Source organism: Lygodium microphyllum, chromosome 6 (assembly GCF_053477565.2).
Source record: "Lygodium microphyllum isolate KBCC chromosome 6, Lygodium_microphyllum_v1.1.10, whole genome shotgun sequence".
Classification (NCBI taxonomy): Eukaryota; Viridiplantae; Streptophyta; class Polypodiopsida; order Schizaeales; family Lygodiaceae; genus Lygodium; species Lygodium microphyllum.
Window position 1 is genome coordinate 162,299,462 of NC_141140.1, and position 20,910 is coordinate 162,320,371.

At 49.2% G+C, this 20,910-nt stretch overlaps 1 protein-coding gene across 7 annotated transcripts in view; it reads left to right on the forward strand.

The window, feature by feature from the left end:
* The first annotated feature begins 1,157 nt into the window (after positions 1-1,157).
* The window catches only part of LOC148035354 (uncharacterized), an 89,371-nt gene continuing 69,618 nt past the window's right edge, over positions 1,158-20,910 (forward strand). For 4 of the 7 annotated variants that reach the window (XR_015691185.1, XR_015691186.1, XM_087680386.1 and 1 more), the window contains exon 1: positions 1,158-1,554. Coding sequence is in view for 5 of the 7 variants with exons in the window: in XM_087680386.1 (XP_087536512.1) it covers positions 1,297-1,554 (258 nt within the window). In the remaining 2 variants the exon portion in view is untranslated. The remainder of the gene's footprint in view (positions 1,555-20,910) is intronic. The other 3 variants (XM_087680383.1, XM_087680384.1, XM_087680387.1) reach the window with 2 other exon arrangements.

The window sequence follows — 20,910 nt, forward strand, 5'->3', positions numbered from 1 at the left end:
CCATGACAACTTGAATCCTAGTTGTCCAACATAAGGCATGTCCAGATCCAAAACTTCAGGTTGATTCTCTTATGTGTTCCAAAGTAGATAGACCTAGTTTTTGAATGGGCTTGTAAAGGGTTAAACATACAACAGTTTTCCCACTCCCCTTGCCATATTAGGTAATAAGTTCCATAAATATACAAGTAAGTGACACTCTTTCCTGAGTATATGTCTACCAGTCTCAACTTGCTGCATAAAACTCCTTACCTCCATAGTATAATTGGTTGACAGCACCCTCGCCTCTAAGAATGGTGTTGAGCCATGCAGTAGCATCCATGACTCTTAGAGGTTTTCCAATGGAGAAGACCAATACTACCATCAGGTTTAATATAATAATATTGCCACAAACCTTGTCAGCATCCAGTACCACCTTGTGAGCCAAACCTTCTTTTTCCCCCTCCATGTTGTTCCGGATGGCTTGCGCTAGGATCTCAAACACCAAATGTAGATTAGCTTCTAATTAAAGCTTATTGTCTTCTTCTATTCCAATGAAGCTTCCTTTCGTACGTCGTGGGTGCCTCATGACTACACAATATCTTCGCTAGATACATTCACCTTGATATCTTGCCTCTTCCTCTTTAATGAGATTGTGGTTTCGCTTTTTGTATTTGAGATCTTGTTCTTGCTGATGCTTTCTATCTCCATATTAGATTCATTTCCTCCTGAACTATGGAGAATCGATTGGATAAAGCTCAATGCAAAACGAGTGCATGTAGGGGCTCATTACTATGCATCCATATGGACCCATTTAGATTAATTAATTCATTTTTAATAGCATTAACTTGCTTCAGGCTAGTTACACACCAAATGATGGACACCCACTTTGCAAGTGTTAACCAAGCAAAGTACGTATTTAGGGGTTGAGCATCCACAATTCTTTACACATCGGAAAGGATATGACCTATTATTTACTTGCTAAACAGATGAACTCCCCATCTACTCTTGAATGGGGAGTCTCTCTCGCTGTATAAAGGCTTTGTGCTCATCATGTGTGTAACCGGTGTCAAAAATTGTATGCCCACACTCTAGAGGAGGGTTGGGCGTCCCCCATGTAAGCACCCGTTGACACATGCTCACAATACACTTTTTCATTGTTTTTAACATGTTTCTTGCAAGTATGGTTGGCCTTTGAAATCACCTTGTTTTAATGGGGGGGACGAATCGAGTGTGTCATACGTGAAGAAAGAGAGCTCCAGCTTCCGGCTGTGTATCCGATTCTGATCGTCACCACCATGAAAGCTGTGTAATAACAAGATGGCTGCGATGGTGAGGCGCTGGGTGAGACTTGAGGACGTGCCGTCATGGAACGACATGGAACTGTTCCCCTCCCCGTTCCCTCTTCTCTCGCATGGCCATCGTTCCTCTTTCTATGATCCTCTCTCCGCATCAGCACACCGCGCTTTGCCTTCCGGGACGTTTTCTGTCCACACCCGTATCAACTCCAAGGTCTACCTTTGGCGAGACCAGCCATGGCTTCTTGATGTGGATGCAGTCGTCAATTCTTCAAATGAGGTTGGCCTTTGAATTTTGTTTTGACGCAGGCATGCGCGTGGAGGTTAGAGAGAGAGAGAGAGAGAGAGAGAGAGAGAGAGAGAGAGGGGGGGGAGGCAGGCCAAATTAGCCCATGCCTCTGAAACTCAGGGGACCATCGTGTTTCGTAAGGCGAGTAAAAATTTATAAGTAAAAAGAAACATCTAGCTAGGAGACAACAAATAGCTGGGAGAAATGAAAACCAAGGGTCTGATACATCTATTGGTATGGTAAAGCAATGGAACTGTTATGACAGTTTGTGCAGGGAAAATGAGCATCTAAATCAAACCATGATGGCCCTCATGGGTCTATCCACCACAGCTAACACAGCAATGGTTACTATTGGGAGGGATATCGAGTCTACGCATACACCATTGATATCTGTTTAGAGCAAAAGCGTATGTATCATTGTGTGATATTGAGTCAAGGCACATGCTTACGAGTTTGGTATAATCCACCTGCATTTCATGTGTATTTATATGTTTATGTTATGGAGATATGTTATCATTTGTAATTCATTTTTGTTTGTATGTGTATATCTTAAGTATTTTTGTGCATATGTGCTAGATAGTCAAATCCAAGCAAGGATTTTGGGGCTGGTTGTTTTGGAGATTGACAATCTTGATACACCTTGTATTTTTGATACTTTTTGATACTTTCAATGAGGAATTTCAAGTAGATTGGCTTGGAAGTTGGGCTACATAGTGTTAGAGCTCCAAAAGTCGTCATCTAATTCAGATTGAGGCTTACAGGGAGGAGTTGACTAGACATGACACATGATTGCTAATAGAAAACTTGTGAAAGCAAGCACTTATCCAAGGGGAAAATCCATGCATTGTGTAGCATCATCCCCTTTTACCTCATTGAGTAGAGCATTCATGAGCACTCGACATATCACCCAGTATCCTCCTCATATTTACCCTTTGTTCTACACTTCTACAACACTATCCTTGATTGTGGTTGTGCATCATTGGGTCTTACTTTTGTATGCACTAAGGAGCTTGTCAAAAACAAACTCACTTAAAAAGAACCAGTCCATCCAAAAGAAAATATCCATTGCCTCTTTGATCTTGGTAGGTCCTTGGGGACACCCTTGGCCCAATGCCTTGGTCTCTTTGGGGTGGGATCTTAGTTGACGGTTGAGGTGTCTCTTCACTCTCCTTTGTTTCCTTTTTTTGGCCCTAAGAGGGGGTGCTAAGCTACCAAAACTTGCCTTTATGTATCCCACTTTTAGCCATCTTGTACGAGTCACTAGACTAATCTTTTGGCTCCAACATATTCTATAAGTGGGACTCAGTTGCCCTATAGTTGCATAACATCATCTCCTAGCTTGCTAACTTCTGTTAGAGGACCAGCTCCTGTGTGGGTGTCTAGGCAGACAGACAAGCTGGATGGGCAGGTGGATAGGAAAGTTGGGCAAGTCAGGCAGCACGGGCAGCAGTCAGATGGACAGTCAGCCAGTTTTGTACAACATTGTCACCCATTTGGGCAGCAGGTTGGCCCATTTTGCCAAGCCGATTTGGCTGCATTCTTTGCCTATTTATAGGCTGCCTCTTTTCTGGTTGTGATCATTCAGTTCGTGAGAGATTTTGAGGTCTTCGAGAGTTATACCATGCACACACTCTTTTGTACATACTTTGCTCTCAGATTTCAGTATTTAGAATTCATCTTCTTCAGAGTTTCTCTCTCACTCTTTCTGCTATGTTTCATTCTCCATCTTAGCCCATGCATCTGTCAGAAGTGGTGCAGCAATGGAAGCGTAAAGAATATGCTGAAATAAATGCTGAAACACAAGACAGAAGAAAGAAAGAAAGAATGAACACAGTAGACAGATGAGAACTCAGATGTATGCTCGGGAAATGGAATCCATATCGAACACGAGACAGCAGCATACAACGGTGAGTCACTGGCTGCGTGGGCTCCTCAGCACCGGCTCCTCTCTCCTAGAAGGATCTCCACTGATGGCTGAAGCACCAAAAGACTGTGGAGGAGGAGCCCTATAAATAGCCACAAAAAGTGGGGAGCATAAAATGCAGTCGGCCAGCATTTAATGCTGGTCGGCCAGCAACAAATGCTAAATAATACATCATAAATGGCCACTAAAACGTGCCATAAAATACTGCATAAAATGCCCAGCCTCTAACACAGACTCACACCATGAGCTGACTAATATCTGCTAACAGCATCTACTTCCACATTGTTGCATTCTGACAGCTGCATCCAATCTGCTCTTCGTCAGAGGCCTCCATACATTGCCTTAGCTACCATGACCTAGAGGCTTAGTTTACAACATCCACATCATCATCAGATATCAAACAACTTGTCCTACTGCTATTGTGGTCAATTCCCCAGCTAGCTGATGTGTTTCCCAACCAATCCGTCTACACCTAGGCCAATTGGAGAACTAAAAAAGTTAAATCAAACCAAGATAGGCACAATGCACAAAAAAGAGAATGCAAGACCAACTTACGTTGGTGGGCAAAGGTATTCATGAGAGGAGCCGAGGAAAATCCTAGTTTCCTAGTATATGATTTGCTAGCCAAGCCATTGATTGACAAAGGTATGCAAGCTCTCCCACTCTAATATTATGATTATCAAGATTTGTTTGAAAAGAAGAATGCATATATGCTTCTTAAGCACCAGTTATTGATTGTGCCATCGAGTTGCAAGAGGGAGCTCAACTGCCCTTTGGCCTAGTCTATGAGCTATCTCAAGACAAATTGGCGGAGTTATAAAAACATATTGATGAGAATTTAGCCAAGGGTTTCAAAGTCGTCGGTAGGGTCTTTGATATTATTTGTGAAAAAGGATGGATCTTTTGTGAAGAAGGATGGATGTCTTTGTATGTGTGTCAAATACAGAGGACTCCAATTGTTTCCACTTTGCTTGATCCCATAACTCTTGAAGTGACTTGGAAGAGCAAAGCTATTTATTTGGTGTGTGTAGGGTGAGAGATCTCCGATGGATACATTCCATAGCCCATTGTACATATATGCTCCCTGTATTCAGCATTCATTCACTGCAGTTTTCAATGTTCTCTCTCTCTTTCTCTCTCTCTCTCTCTCTCTCTCTCTCTCTCTCTCTCTCTCTCTCTTTGTGTTTCTTCCTTTCTTTCAGTCTGGTCATACGCTTCCGCATTTGTTGCACTTTGATATGGTATCATAGTAGCGTTGAAGGGTTGATTGATTGTGGGTAGACTTTAAGAGGAGATTTTAATGCGACACTGTTACCGTGTTTCTGACCACCTTACCGCAGCACAGAGGAACGGAAACTGGGAAGAAGGAAAAAGAGCAAAAAAGGCGCAAGAGCAAAAAATGCGCCTTGACTGGCAATCAATCCCTGAAAAATTCAAATATTCGGACACAACCCTTAAAAGGCTTCGGTGTGGGGCCACGGTAATAAAAGAGGAAAAGGCGCACCATGAAAATATGGGAGCGCTCCCAAATCTGTGTAAAAGAGTGCTAGGCTCGCTCCTGTGCAAAGTGTATGCATTAGTGGGAATAGGGTAAATTAGAATGATGGGAAATGGGAAAGAGGGTCTAGGCTACGGCCGGCCATGTAAAAGAGGAAAAGGAGATGACCGCCTGGAAGGGATTTAGGGTTTTGTATATAAAGTTGAAAAAATGAATGAGAAGCTCATTCTTTGGTGTGTGGCAAAAGGAGTCCTCTTCTTCTTCTCTTCTTCTCTCCTTCTTGCTTGTGTGTGTGTACTTGAGAGAGGGAGTGTGAGAGTATGAGAGAGTGAGTGTGTGTGAGGGTGAGGGATCAAGAGGGTGAAGCTCTTCACCATCTCCTCTCCTCTTCTTCTCTTCTCTTCCCTTATCCTCTTGCGCGCGCGGCTATGGAGGATGGAGCTTGGAGATGGAGGAGGCTTGAGGATGCTTGTGCTAGCATCTAGGATCGTGGAGCTACCAGAGTGCAAGAGAGAGGAGGGTACTCGATCGAGCATCAAGGTAAGCTCACTACATTCGTAGGATCGACGGCGCATTGGCTAGGTGAGAGATAGCCATTAGAGCTCGCTTGAAACGCTTGAAAGAATAAGCGGTCCGAGGGTCTTGGCGGTTGAGCGAAAGCTCCCACATTTTGGTTCCGTTGCCGGGACCAACGGATTCAAGCTTGAGCACTTGCGCGCCTCACATCGAGCATCGAAGTAGGGTATTCATCCCCGAAACGGAGCTTGAGATAGATAGGTAGGAAGTTGGTTGCTTTTAATCTTCGGAACAAGTAAGTATTTTGGATATTTTGGTTGTTTGATGATTGGAAAGCATGGAAAATCTATCCCAGTTTTTTGTCTTCGATTTTTATTGCATTTAGCGTAGGTTAGAGCTAGGAGATCGAACCGGAAAAGGGTAGGGTTCACTGTTTCAAAACAGAGTAAAAACAGGAAAAAAAGTCATGCAAATGCGCAAAATGCTCGCTAGTAAGGGCTAAGATCGACAAGAGAGGGATCAGGGGTGTCAACGCCACAGCTGGGAGGGCATATAAGAACCGGGAGGCCAAAAGAAAACTCATTTGTGCCATTTCAGTGTGAGAGAAAGAGAGAGAGAGAGCTAGGAAGCCCCAGGCCGTGTGATTCGATCGCAGCACCGACGCACTCACCGATCCATTCAGGTACATGAATCCCTCCCTCAAACCCCCTAGATGGTATCTGGAGATTTGTGCTTGTAATGGTTGAGTAAATCGCAAGAACCGGGCAAGATCGGTATCGTGCGGTTTCCCTCGCGCCGTTTTCGGCCCGTCCGAGCCATTGCTTCCGGGCCGAGGTCTAGAATCGGCCTTCGGCCCCTTGCCATTCGGCCACTCGGCCAGAACCCTAGTTGGTACTCGGAATGTCCAAATTAACCCGTCCGAGAGACCGTTCGAGCCAGAACTTTTTGACCACGTGGCACATTCGGCCTTGTGCCATTCGGCCAGTTCGAGCGACCCGTCCGAATTCCAAAACGAGACTTGGCCACACCTACGCCAACTGCGGTTCGACCTGTCCGAATTAGCCTGTCCGAGTCTGTCAAATCCGCCATTCGGCCTGTCCGAGTAGAAATTGTCCGAGCCAGAATTTGAAATTCGGCCCTTGGTCCCATGCCATTCGGCCCATCCGAGTGACCCGCTCGGACCCTGCAATTCGGACCACCTGGTCCGAGTGCAGCTTTTTGTCAGAGTTGTCAGAAATTTGACTAGCCCGGCAACCGCGCATTAGCACGACTTGTCGAAACCCTTCGGGCATTTAGAACTTGATTCTGGCACTCGGGCTAAGAGAAATTGTAGTACAGAGCCGCTTAGCGGTGGGCGGTAGACAATTGAGGGATCCACGGACTAGAACGCAAGCCGCTGAACCACGAAGACCCGATCGATCAGAAGTGAACAAGGAAACAAACAAGGAACCCTAAACCCTAACTAAACGGCCGGAAAATGGACCCACAAGCCTATTAGGCCAGAAACGAGCAAGAGTGAGTGGGGCACCGAGGAATTGCCTACTGCATTCACCTTGAATTTTGCACTTGAAGTACACTTAAGGAAACTGAAAGCTTGATTGGGCACAAGTGCACGAGGAACAACACACTCACTGAGCGGCGGTAAAATAAGAATTGTATTCAGTAGTCAAGGGAACTCACTCAGATAAATCGCTCAAAGAACCCACTAGTAGGAGAAGACCCAGGATGTAGACAGACACGCAAAACGTAGAAGAGAACCAAGCAAGGAGCGCCAACAAGGGTCTATCACGACTAGTGACCTGATTGACAGCGCAGCGAGGCGTAAGGCTTCGACCATGACGGAGGAAGGCTCAGACCATCGGTTTACCGAGGAGCTTGACGTGAGCGCATTCCCAGATGCTATACAGCAGATGGTGAGCAGTTACGATGCGCATGCCCGGTACGAGCACCATGGCAGAACGACAGATGCAATCATTGCAGACCTAGAGGAGGAGAGAAGGCTAGCCCGCAAGGCATAGCCGAGTATAATAGGAATCAACAAGCCAGGAGCCTGAGGCAAAGCATGGAGCTGCATGAGGTACAGGAAGTGCCAAACTTGGCTGGCCGGAACCGTACGGACCAGGAAAGAGCACTAGAGGGAGACCTGACGCTGAGCGAGCTCCTCATGAAATGGCTGCTCGATAACACCGCAATAGAGCAGAGTGCCACTGCACTAGCAACGTCGCTGCTTGCAGGGTTAGGGGCAAACCAGGGCTCAAAGAGTCAGGCCAAAATACCTATTGTCGCCAAGGAACTCGACAAGTACTAGCCACATGACAATCTGTACAGCTTTGTCGAGCAGTTTGAGCAAGTCTGCGAAGCCAATGGCCTCAACGACCAGACTCAACGTTCGCAAGCATTTGGACTTTGCTTAAGCGATAAAGGTAGGACATGGTATACAAGTCTGGATGCCATAGAACGGGCCAACTTCAATAACCTCAAGGATCTTTTTGTCAAGAGGTTTGCCGAGCCCGAATACTCCGACAACCTGCTAGTACGCCTGATGAATGTCAAGCAGGAGGAGGGCATCCGCGACTATGTGACCCACGTGAGGAGCCTCTTTAAAAGAATCCCTTTAGGCGAGCGACTAACTGACAGGGCAGTATCGACTGTATTCATTAGCGGAATTCGAGATGAGGAGTTGTATAAGGCACTGGCAGGCAACTCAAGCTTGCAGCGAGACGTGGTGACTAGGGTTTTTGAGGAAGCCATCAGAGTCGATGACCAGCTGAAAGAGCGGAGCTCCAAGAGCTCAAACCTAGAAGAAACCAACCCGCGGAGTTTAGAGAGAACGCCAGCCTCTAGTGAGCGGTCGAACTCATCACCCCAAGATAAGGGGAAAGCCACCGAGATAGACCAAGGCCTGGCGGAGGTCAGGATGGAATTAACCAAGATACAGGACATGCTGAGACGACCAACGCGGCCACACATCCAGTGCGTGTACTGTGGAGGGAACCACTTGCCGGCTGAGTATCAAGACCCTAGGTCAAGACCTTGCGCCAACTGCGGGAGGGTCGGCCACGATGTCGCACAATGCAGGCTACCAAGAAGGTTTCCATACTCGCAGCCCTACGGCCAGCCTTATCTAGCTAACAGGTCGTAGCCATTCTTCGGAAGGGGAGCCCCATTGGCTCTACCCGCGCCTAACGATATGAAATCCGCCGTCCCTAGAATGGACATAAATCCCACCGGCATTCCCAGACCTCCTGGTCCTTATGTGACTCACCCACCAAGCGACGCTCCAGTTCATTACGTGGAGGAGCCCAATGATGAAGAGACCTACATTTACCCTTATGTCTCGCATGACGACGAGGGTAATGCGGTCCTCATGGACTATCGACCCGTGCCGGTGATGGCGTTGGGAAGAGGACGGGGTAGAGGCCTAGGAGGGCAGCCACAGGATCCAGTCACTTGTTGGACTTGCAGACACCCCGGTCATGTCTCATCGCATTGCCCTAAAAGAGAGCAGCAAAACAGGAACAAGGCGGATCAAAGGTGCGCAGAGTGCGGAATCACCCATCTTTTCGTTGATTGCCCAAAGCGGAAGCCGTCCTCTAGCACAACTAATTTGCCATCCGTCCCATTAGGACTGTTTGGTGTCGAAAACCCCGACGGGGAGGCCACACCTATTCCCTTGCGAGTTATGATCCGAGCCCAAACCAAGCAGGCCGGCATCTCTCTGCCAGGACCTAGCAACCTGGACGCAGCCTCAATAGGGAAGAAAAGCCGCAGGCGGAAAAAGAAGAAGTCGGACGCTAAGGTCGCATTGAAGACCGAGAGTGCTACGACTTTAACTGTTGGGAAGAAAGTCTCAGACACGGAGGCAGAAACTTCAGCCCCTAAGACAGCCAAAAGGGGAAGCGCCAAGATAGGGGAATACCCGCACCCCAAGAGACAATTGGAGGCTATAGAAAAGGTGAAGGAATGGGTGAGGGAGGCTCAACAGCACCTTAAAGATGCGGAACCCATCATGGAGGACGAGATCGAGGATCTCTCCAACATAAGCACGCCAAGATCACCGCCTCCACCTAAGTCGGCCGAGGCTACCATGCCACAAACAGTGCCACTAAGACCAAGCCTAGACGCAACGGAGCCGCAAATCAGCCGTGGCCGTTGGCCTGGACAGTCTAGCTTAAAGGAGGGACGAGCACTTAGCAATCTCCTGACCACACTAGTGACCACCCCCGTAACATTTGGCCTGGGAGATCTGCTTAAGCAGCACCCTGCCCTATGGCAAGACCTTAAGCAGTGGGTTGAGGGCTCACAAGAGCAGGTCACGGTAGACCCGCAAGACTAGGATCCAGAAACACAATTGCCCAGCCTCACGCTGCACTCTGTACCTAAATCTTTGCACGTCAACGCCTTTTGGAAAGGCTCTGAGATGCACGCAGTCCTGCCGGTCCCAGCCCTGGGTGACTCAACAAGGAAGGGAATCGTAGATACGGGAGCTGGGGTTAGTGTGCTTAGCCACGCGGTGCTGCAAACTTGGGGAAACCCGCCTATTGAAGCTGCTAGGTTTAACGTTACACTAGCAAATGGTATGAGAGTGAAACCATTCGGGGTCCTGAAAAATTGGCCAGTAAAGATTGTAGGAGTCCAGTTCTCTGTTGACTTTATAGTCATGAAGGGAGTGGACTACGATGTCCTATTAGGCCGACCTTGGATGCGCAACGCTAGAGTCATCGAAGATTGGGGTAACGGCTTGATCTTCCTTGGCAATAGAACTAACGCCGTACGAATAGAAATGGACATTTGGAAGACCTCACCAGTCGACCTAGACGCCATCTCAGCTATGCTCAAAGGGAACACTCAAGTTAGGAAGCCCTATGAGTCATTGACCAAGTATATCCCCTACCCAGAGGATGAGCGGAATTGGATGCACGTCCTCGCTACAATTGACCTACCGTTCTCCGACCAGGAGGCATACGAGCAAGCTATCAAAACGGTCGGCAAGACAAACGGAACACTTCCTACGCCACTCTACATGATGGCAGCAAGCCCCCATGAAGGGCTTAAGCCTGTTACCTTCCAAGTGCCTTCCAACAAAAGAGAACTCCAGGGAATACTGGAGTACTTAACGGACCGGCTAGCAGGCAACGCAGCCGCCAACTTCAAGCCGCTCCAGGACCTCTTGGAGGAGTTCGAGTGGAAGTGGACCAGGGTGCATGAGCTGAACCTTAGGTATAACTGGGCCTTGGTCCCCGACCAACGAGACGACCCAGAGCAAGCCTTGGGAGACGATGAGCAGTCGAGCGATAAAGATTCCTGTGATGAATACGAAGATTGCCAATCCTTCGGTGATGAAAGTGAGGGTGAAGTGGATACCATAGAGTATGACACTGAAGGACGAGAAATTGAGCAGATACGGGCAGACGCCAAGCAGCAGAGGAGACAGACCCTTAGAATGGACCAAGGAGTCATGTGTACGAAATGTGATCGTGCTTGGTTGGAATGCATAGGAGCCATAGACCTTGAGCAAGCCGGCCTCGCCCAACCAGGAACGACATCACTGCTTAGAACCGAATTGCCATTTGAACTGCAGCCACCAGGGGAGACCACCTCTACTAGTGAAAATGGGGGGTTTAACTCTGAATCGGAAGTTACTTCTGATAGCGACCCAAAAATCCCTAGGCCACCCATGACCAGACGCACCAAGGGGGACTTACCTGTCCACCTGAGGCGCAGACGGTTGCGGCAGGATGAGGCAAAGCGCCCCAAGGATGCACGATCAGAGGAACAGAGAAAGCCGCAAGACCTCCCCAAACGCTTCACTAAATTCAAAAAAGGGGATAGGGTAGTGGTTCTGCTAGGTGCCAAGCGCCAAGGGCAAACAAGCGAACCAATCGAAGGGCCAGCCAAGGTCAAGGAGGTAAACCTAGCCCTGGGAGGGGAAGTACCCCGACCGGTGTTCATTGCCGAGGACTTGACTACTGAAGAGGAGTTCAGTCTTGTCGCTCTTTTGCGGGAGTACATAGACGTATTTGCTTGGTCCTTAGATGATCTACGAGGGGTAGATCCGAGTGTTGTGACTCACAACATACCCATGATGTCGGATGCAACGCCGGTCAAGCAGCGACCGTACCCCATGAACCCAAAGCACGCTCATGCTGTCAAGGAGGAAATCGACAAGTTGATGAGAGCTGGATTCATTTACGAAATTGAGCACACAGACTGGGTGTCACCCATAGTCATCGTGATGAAGAAAAACGGCAAGATTCGAGTGTGCGTCAATTACAAGAAGGTGAACGTTGCTACAAAGAGAGACAATTACCCCTTGCCATACACCGAGCATATGCTTGAGAGGGTGGCAGGTAAGGAAGCCTACAGTTTCCTAGATGGCTTCTCAGGGTACAACCAGGTGCAAGTGCATCCTGCAGACAGGCACAAGATCGCCTTTGCTACTGAGTGGGGCGTCTTTGCTTACGTAGTCATGCCCTTTGGGTTAACCAATGCCCCCGCCACCTTTCAACGCCTTATGTGCACCATATTCAAGGACATGCTTCGTAAGGAGTTGAAGGTCTTTGTTGACAACCTATGTGTCCATTCGACCTAGATTGAATATCTAGACAAACTCCGCACGGTCTTTGAACGGTGTCGTTTATATCACCTCTCCCTGAACCCCTTGAAATGTCAGTTTTGGGTGAAGCACGGATGCATCTTAGGACACGTGGTGTCAAAAAACGGCATTGCCACGGACTTCTCGAAGGTCAGGGTTATCATTGACCTTCCACCCCCAAGTAATTACAAGGGAGTTCAATGCTTCTTAGGTCACACAGGATACTATCGTTGGTTTGTACTGAACTACGCGCTGATCGCTAGGCCATTGTACAAGCTACTAATCGTCTTCGAGTGGACCGAAGCATGCCAACGGGCATACGAACAATTGAAAAGGGCTCTAACGACGGCACCGATTCTGCGAGCCCCGGACTGGACTACTACCTTCCACGTACACATTGATGCCTCTAAGTTTGCCGTAGGGACAGTGTTGTGCCAACCGGGTGAGCATAACTTGGACTACCCAGTGAGCTTCGCTAGCAGGCAACTCATTGAGACGGAGATGAATTATTCAATAACAGAAAGGGAGGGACTAGCCATGGTGTTTGCCATGAAGAAGTTCCGGCACTATCTACTAGCCACACCTTTCATTTTCTTTGTGGACCATCAAGCCCTACTCTACTTGGTAAACAAACCTTGTGCTATAGGACGCATAGCTCGATGGCTCCTCCTGCTCCTAGAGTTCGATTTCTCCGTGGTGGTACGAAAGGGAAAGCAGTACTACATGGTTGATTATATGTCCCATATACCCACAGAAGCAGTTGGACAAGGCATCATTGACGAGTTACCTGACGCCCACCTATTCCACCTGTCCAGAGAAAGAGACCTATTTAAGGCTGATCTGACGCCATACTGGGCAGATGACATAGTCCAAGTGCTCGAGCACGGACTACCTGAGCGACCTATAGAAAAGGCACGACTTAGGCGCTTGATATTGAAGCTCCAGCCCTACCAGCTGATTGCAGGCCAACTCTATAGGTTGGGGCAAGACGGATTGTTGCGAAGGTGTGTGTGTGTGAACATGAGATGCATGATGTGCTCTCAGAAGCGCACAGCGGCATTGCAGGTGGACACTTTAGCGGAGACACGACAGCACGGAAGGTGCTGTAGTCCCAACTATGGTGGCCCACACTTTTCCGCGACGCCAAGCGATATGTCAAGCATTGCGACGAGTGCCAGCGGGCAAAAGTTCCGATTCGTAAGGATCAAATGGAGTTAACCCCAATTATTGCCCGCCAACCCTTCGAAAAATGGGGAATTGACTTCATAGGACCAATAAGCCCCGCAGCGCAGTACTCGCAAGCCAAGTACATCGTAGTGGCCACGGATTACCTCACGAAATGGGTAGAGGCAAGAGCAACACGAAAAAATGACGCTAGAACGACTGCCAAGTTCTTATGGGAGCAAGTGATCTCGTGCTTCGGTTGCCCCATCGAACTAGTTAGCGACCAAGGTACACACTTCATCAACGAAGTGATAGCACATCTCCTATCCACCTTTCTTATCATCCATCGCAAATCCTCGCCATACTACTCTCAGGCTAATGGCCAGGCAGAATCGACTAACAAGATTCTTATTAACATCCTGACTAAGGTGGTCTCAGCCTCGAGAAGCGACTGGGACAACAAGTTGATGGCAGCCTTGTGGGCCTACTGCACAGCTTATAAAACAGCCGTCGGTCAAACCCCCTTTAGGCTGACCTATGGGACTGAAGCAATTCTACCGGTAGAATTCTTCGTCCCTAGCCTGAGGATAGCACTCCAAGAATGATGGGAAGGGAAGGAAGCATGGACGCAACGCTTGACCAAGCTGGAACGCCTATCAGAGACTCGTCTTCTGGCCACCCACACTCTCATCTCCGAGAAGGCTCGACGAAAGATGTGGTTTGATAAGCATGTTAAGCAGCGAGACTTCGAACAAGGAGATCTTGTTCTGCTATACTTAGTGAAAGGACACAAACAAAAGATGAAGCTCCGAGGACTAGGCCCTTTTAGAGTACACATGATTGGTAGAACCGGGAATGTTGAGTTGGAGACACTTGACGGTGAAGGAGTGGGCTTTTTTAACGGCAGCCGCGTAAAGAAGTACTATCCTCCTTTCCAGCCATTACATGAGCCACCCATGCTAGCAGCCTCGTTGAATGTCCAAATGGCAACTGTAACCGATCTTATGGATCAGGACGAGGAAGCAGTAGCACCGGCGTATCTACGAATCACAATCATAGCAGGCGCGGTGTATTCTTTCGACGCTTTGATTGATGAAGGGGCCGACTACATCTTGACGCATGACCATTGGACACGCATTGGTCAACCAATGCTACAGCCCACTAATGCCAACCTCACCCCGTTTGGGGGTGCTGCCTATTCACTCCTAGGGAAGTTCAAGACACTTGTTTCTATCGAGACTGAAAGTTTACCAGCCTTTTTCCATGTGTTACCTAACACCAAAGAAGTCGGTAATGTATCACTATTGGGTCGCACCTTCAAGAAGCTAACACACTGTAATGTGGATTACAACCTAAACCGCATTCATCTTGCCATCGAAAGCACCCGAATAGTAACGACCTTTAGCAAGGGCTGTCATGATTCCTCCACCATCACGACGCCGACGGTAGAAACCCCTAAAACTACGCCCTAGACCCAGTCTAAACGGGCGAAACCTGTGGCTTCGTGCTACGCACTTGACCCAAGGCCCAAACCCACCAAGAATGCTCACAAGGCCAAGGAGCCCAGGCTTATGTGGGTGCCAGAATGGAAGGAACCGCATTCGGATACACCACCCAAATGGGACCCTAACCGCTAGAAACGTCAGCCGTTCCGGCCTAGGAGGCAGTATAGACGCTATTGCCATAGCCAAACGACCATGCTGCGATGGATTCGTAAGGATCTCTTGCGGACACAAGGATACTACGAGGGCGACCCCTGGATCTGGGTGCCTAAAAATGGCTAGCTAAAAAGCTCATCTACACGTGATATCGCCCTAGAAAGGAGGGCTTGCACACGGGGTAACCGGCACATAATCAGCACACCATTACCAGCAACGGCTAGTAAGCCTCAACTTATCTATCGACCAAAGCAACTGCCACAAGCCTTAAACCTGCTTAATTCAGAGGGCTTAAAAAACCCTATGACTGCTCGCTCAGAACCCAACCCAACCCCCAGGCCCCCAAAGCTCCCTACAGCACCTCAATGTGTTTTTGCGAACAAAGCCCAACCTGTGACACCGATGAGGCAGTTACCACTATCCAGTCCAGTTGCACCAATCCCACCAGCAGGTCTTAGACCCTCGTACGCGGTACGACCTTTCCTTTCCTTGGCTAACGACCTTGCCGCGACCTCTGGGGATGACTTAATAACCTGCATCAGGATATTGGACGACACTTTTACCACACTCGCTAGAAGCTATGAGAGGCTAGACCTAGGCCTCCTTGACAGAACCCTTGCTTCGGAGGTTCGTGCCTTACCCTGCACATGGGAGGAATACGAACTCATAACTACTAAATCCCCCAAGATCGCTGAAGAACTCGTAGCAAACAATGAAATCTCAAGGAAGCAAGCGGCGCTCAGACGCCTAGTCACTTCATATCGAAAGCCTCCCCGCTCTGTTCGTGAAAACGAATTGCACGAGCTCATGCAGATGGCAAGCTCGCCCTCCACGTTCTTACAGCAGTGGTTTGCTCTGCGAATCCAATGGGAGAAAAAAGGTTGCCGAATAATGACCAATACTGAGCAATGCAGGGCAATTAAGACCATTGAATACGACCCCACTTATGTGGCACCCATCTCGTTTAGGGTTTTGGCCATCACCCGCAATCAGCACCTAGACGACCATGTGCTCGCCCACCCCTATATTGACCAACTCCTCACCAAAGAGGAATTACATGTCGCTAGCCGCCTTAATACTGGGGATCTCTTTCATGATGTCTTGACCTACATCTCCCAGGTCTCTATCCCCAACCGGCTCCTCTCGATTGTCATGCGCAACTGGAATACAACCCACGATTCTACATGTGGCTTCTTCACACGTAAATTCCTACCCCAAGAGCACCAACGCCACCCTTTAACTCCCAATCCTAGGAAGGATTCTTCTCTCAGCCGGAAGAAAGGTGGTATGTATGTACGTGCAAAAACCCGATGAAAAGAAAAGTGGGAAATACGGTGGAGGGAATCAGATAGGAAATGAATAAAAAGGGGGGTATGGTAAAATAAAAGGAGTGAAAGACATAAGCATTAGTATGGAAAAAATGGCTTCCAAAAATCCAGTTAAGAGTTTAAAAACAGCAAAGCGCTATATGGAAAACACTAACGGAAGTTATGAATTGTGGTAGGAGCAGAAAATGTCGCAGCAAGACCGAGCCCATCGGCTCCCATTCACTGACGAAGAAAGGGAGCTATATTGCATCTAATTGGAAAACCGCGCCTTCGGCTAGCTGAAGTTCCGAACCATCCACAATATCGGAGTCGTGGTGGCGAAGGAGGAGGCAGCCAGAAGAGTGGTGGAACAGTGCAACCTGACAAAATATATTGAAAAATTCTCACAGGAGCCTGATCACTTCAAATGCGTGGAATTCCTCAGGACATACAATTCGGACCAGGAAGCGGGCACTGTAACAGTAGGCCGAGGAGAGGGCGCAAAGAAGGTACCGGTCCGATTGGACCCACTCCTGGTGGAAAAAGCTCTGGGATTGGCACCGAGGACTGAAAGGCGGCAAAAAAGGGATGTTTACACCTTGCTAAAAATGAAGAAGGAAGAGGTACTTACAAACGACGGCATAAGCATCCAAGACATTCCCGACACTGACGCGAGGCTCCAGGCAAAGTTGGTGCACGTGGTCTTCTCCAGCCAACGATACAACTCTTTAATGCATCGGATTAGTGTGCCCATGCTGGAGAATGTAGCAGCCCATACACTAGATGAGGTGGATTGGAATGGTTATGTGCAGAAGACTATCGATCAAGCGGCCAAAGCACTAGCCCTGGGAAGTGCACCAACAGGAGCAGACTCTCCTGCTTCTAAGGTAACGGAAAGGAAGAAAGCCTCCTCCAAGACCTCTTTCATCGGCTACAGAGGAGTCTTAACTGCACTAATTCAGGAGGCAGTAAAAGCAGCACAAGAGTCGGAGGAGGGAGAAGGAGAAACGCCGGAGAAGTCGCCCCCTCGACAGGACAAAGACAGGTCCACCGACAGAATAGAAACAGAAGAAGAAGGGGAAGGACCAACTAGTAAGAGGGCAATCAGGACAACAAAGAAAAAGGCGGCGCAGAAGAAGAAAAAGGGTGATGAAGGCAAGAAGAAAGAGAGGGAGGACTTGGAAAGGGCAAAGGAGTCCTTGAAAGAAGCAAAAGAGAGAGAGAGGATGAAAAAGCAGGAGGAGCAGAGGGAAAGAGAGGAGTTGCAGAAAGCCAAGGAGGCATCCAAACAAGAAGCTGAAGCAAAGAAAAGAAGGGAAAAGGAACAAAAAGGGAAAAAGCAGGAGGGGCAGAAGAAAAGGCAGGAGGAAAGGAAGAGGAAAGCGGAGGAAGAAGAGGAGGAGCTGCGAAGGAAAGAGGAGGAGGACGTGGCGGAGGCCACACGACGGTCCATCGAACAACAGTGCCGGGTGGACGAACTAAGGAACCTAAGCCCATGTTGAGAGGAGGGGCCTGGATCCAGCACACAGGTGCCAGAATTCGTGCCACCCCCAGTCTCCGAAGGCAAAGGCAAGGCCCCGCTTCATTCAATCCCTACCCTCTTGGTACCTCCCATGGAACTCACCATCGTCACCCCCAGCATCCCCACTAGCGTTGATGTGTCGAATTTCGTGGCATGGATACAATATTTTATCAACAAAGAAATGGGCCAGGGGCGGAGCACGGAAACTACGGCCACAGGACAGAAAAGGCCAGCCGCAGATGCAGAGTCCAGGCATGAACCCAAAAAGCAAAAAGTTGAAGCCTCCACCTCGCCTATTCACGCAACGATGATGCCACCGGCTAATTACGACGAATACGTCGCTGAGCTGCTCTCCCAGTTGGAGAGAGCGAAGGAGGAATGCAAAACAGCCGTGGCGGAGTTGGCAGCCGAGAAGGAAACCATGGCCGCCTTCCAGTTGGACAAGACAAGAATGGTGGCCTTGCAGCAGCGCGAAATTGCAGAGCTGAAACAGGAACTGAAGGCTAGGGATGAGAGAGAGGAATATTGGAGGCAATTACTTGAGAATGAGTCGCAAGAGTTAGTGAACATGCAAAGAGGGCACAAGCTTCTCATAAGGCAGTACGAGGAGCTTGCTGCAAAAGCTGCTAAGGTGGATGCACTCAGGGAGGAGCTGAATGCTAAGGACGAAGAAAGGCAACGAGGCATGGAGGAGCAGGAGGAGGAGCTCAAGCGCCTAACAGATCAGCTGACCTATGAACGACAAGAACAAGAGAGGCTGGTCAAGGAACTAGAGGATTATGGACAGAAAATCATGATGTTGACCTTGAGACAAGGGGAAGGCCTGGAAGTGATGAATAAGAGGGCGGAGGAGTGGGCCGCGCATAACGAGAAGAAGGTGAAGACACTGGCACGCCGCCTTGCTTTAACAGAAAAAGAGAAAATCATTGCGGAGAGCAAGGCAGAGGCAGCCCAAGTGGCCTTCAGCGCTCAACAGAAGATCTTCCTCGACACCATCTTGGACGCCACCCACACAGCACAAGGAGAGTCGCTAGAAGCGGTACGGAGGAAGCTTGGCATGGCGAGAAGGGCTCTATACGCTGGACTGCAGATGCCACCACTACCGGCAGAGGTGAGGTTGAGTCTGGAGGAACAGCGGAAATACCTGACGAGAGCCGGCCTGACCCCCAAGAAATAGATGCCCTCGGGTTCTAGGAAGAAGCAGAACTCGCAGAACGGCAGGGGGAAGAAGCCGAGCTGGAAATCGATGTGAATCGCTTCAGGGAAGATGTGGTCCCGCAACCCCCCTCGCCACAGGCCCAAGATCCACCACAAGCAGACTCAGCTACTTCAGAAAGAAAAGCCATCTCTAAAGAAAGGCGAAAAAAGCTGGTGGAGGAGGCCAAACAGAAGCTGAGAGCCAAACCAGCCGTGCTACCGTCCGCGCCTCTCCCTCCGTGCCCAGATGATCTGCCGGCGAGATTCCATGCAGAACTGGTGGTGTGGGAGGTGTAGGAACTAGCAAAGGAGCCATTCTCCTTCAGTTTCCTCCTACCCAATAGTCTGCGGAGGGTCCTGCCCCTCAAAGTGATGGACGAGGTGATTGCGGTCGGTGGCTGGTTGGGGAAAAGATGGCTGGAAGAGCGGGAAAAGACCCCAACCTCTTGGGGCACCGAACCGGACGACTACTGGCATGATAAAGTTTTTGAAATCCCCTACATTGTACAAAACTATAGGGACCAACCCCTGTGGAGGAGGCGAGTATGCGACATAAGCATGCTCGCTTGGATGGCTTTTTGTAATACCTTGCCGTTCGAGCGGAACGACCCTACTTATATGGCGTACCCTCGAAGGGTAGACGTAGATTTTGATGCCAACCTCCACGGGTGCTATGACTTCCCCGTCATTTATAACTCCACTGTAGCATCATTCGACAACGCCTTTCTTTTTACCGTAGAAAGCCTAGACGAATCCATGATACGCTTGCTTGCGGATTTTTCCTCATGCTCTGACCCCGCCTTCATAACCACTTGTAACTATCTTAGGCTACTTAGTCTACTCCTTAAGCAGGACTCGACTCCACAAGAGCGTGGCCTGCCTCCACTATTCTTCGACCCTAATGCTATAGATAATTGTGCCATGGCTCGTCTCATGATGAGGGCTACTCTCCTCCCTTCTTTTTGCCTAGCCCTCCTAGAGGACATGAACGACAGCCAGTTTACTAGATGTAACCACCCCTTCCTCTCCACTACCTCCCTACATGTCCGCATGAATCTAAAGAATTACATGCAGAGTCGCCAATTTTTGAGCAAGTCTCTTTGCCCACCTTCTCCTCCTCATTCCGACTAAGATACTTGGGCCTGTGTCTCATCCCAAAAAAAGAAAAAAAAAAGAGAAGCACCTAGGGATCTCCCTAGCCCCCTCCCCCACTTCACGCCTAGGGCACATCAAGGGCAGGACTTTCAGACCTGTCACCCTAAGGCTCGCACCGCACTACCAACGAAGCACAAGCTGGGTCCTAAAGTGTGGGATGTTACCAAGGGCTTGCCCAAGGTTAGACCCATCTCCCAGTTTCACTGCCACGAGCACAACACCCTACACGACAAGCAACACACCCCTTAGGGAGGGCACAATCTTTTTTGCAGGTTTTATCGACTCTCAAAGGCTGGCTACCCGCGGAAGACCGTCACCCTGGCACCCCTTAAAGACCCAAAGCGCGCCGGCCTCCAGCCACCCGCTTGGTGCTGATGGCCACTATGATCGAACCAGCTCAAGGTGAGTCTGCCATTGGCATAGATCTTGGATATGTATCGTCCAACGATCCATGCCCTACGCCTCAAGATCCACGGATAGCTTATTGATTCCACCAGCCCGAGGACCTTCAGATCCAAGGCACATATCTTCAATCACAGCCACGGGGATCAAGCCAAACCGAGTTCAAGGGGTTTTTACCAGAATAAATTCCCCCACACCATCATTGCATTGCTTCAAGCGCTTCTCCTACTCACAAGACGACCGGCTACAACAGTGTGACGGATGCCGAGTGTCTCCACGGAGCTTACCATACGCCGGACTCGCTCCGGGTCATCCTAACCACCCACCTACCTGTTCCGCCGACCAGCCGACCTAACGTGCCCCTTGTCCCACCGCAGTGCCATGGGACTAGCACTTGGCTAGGAGGGGG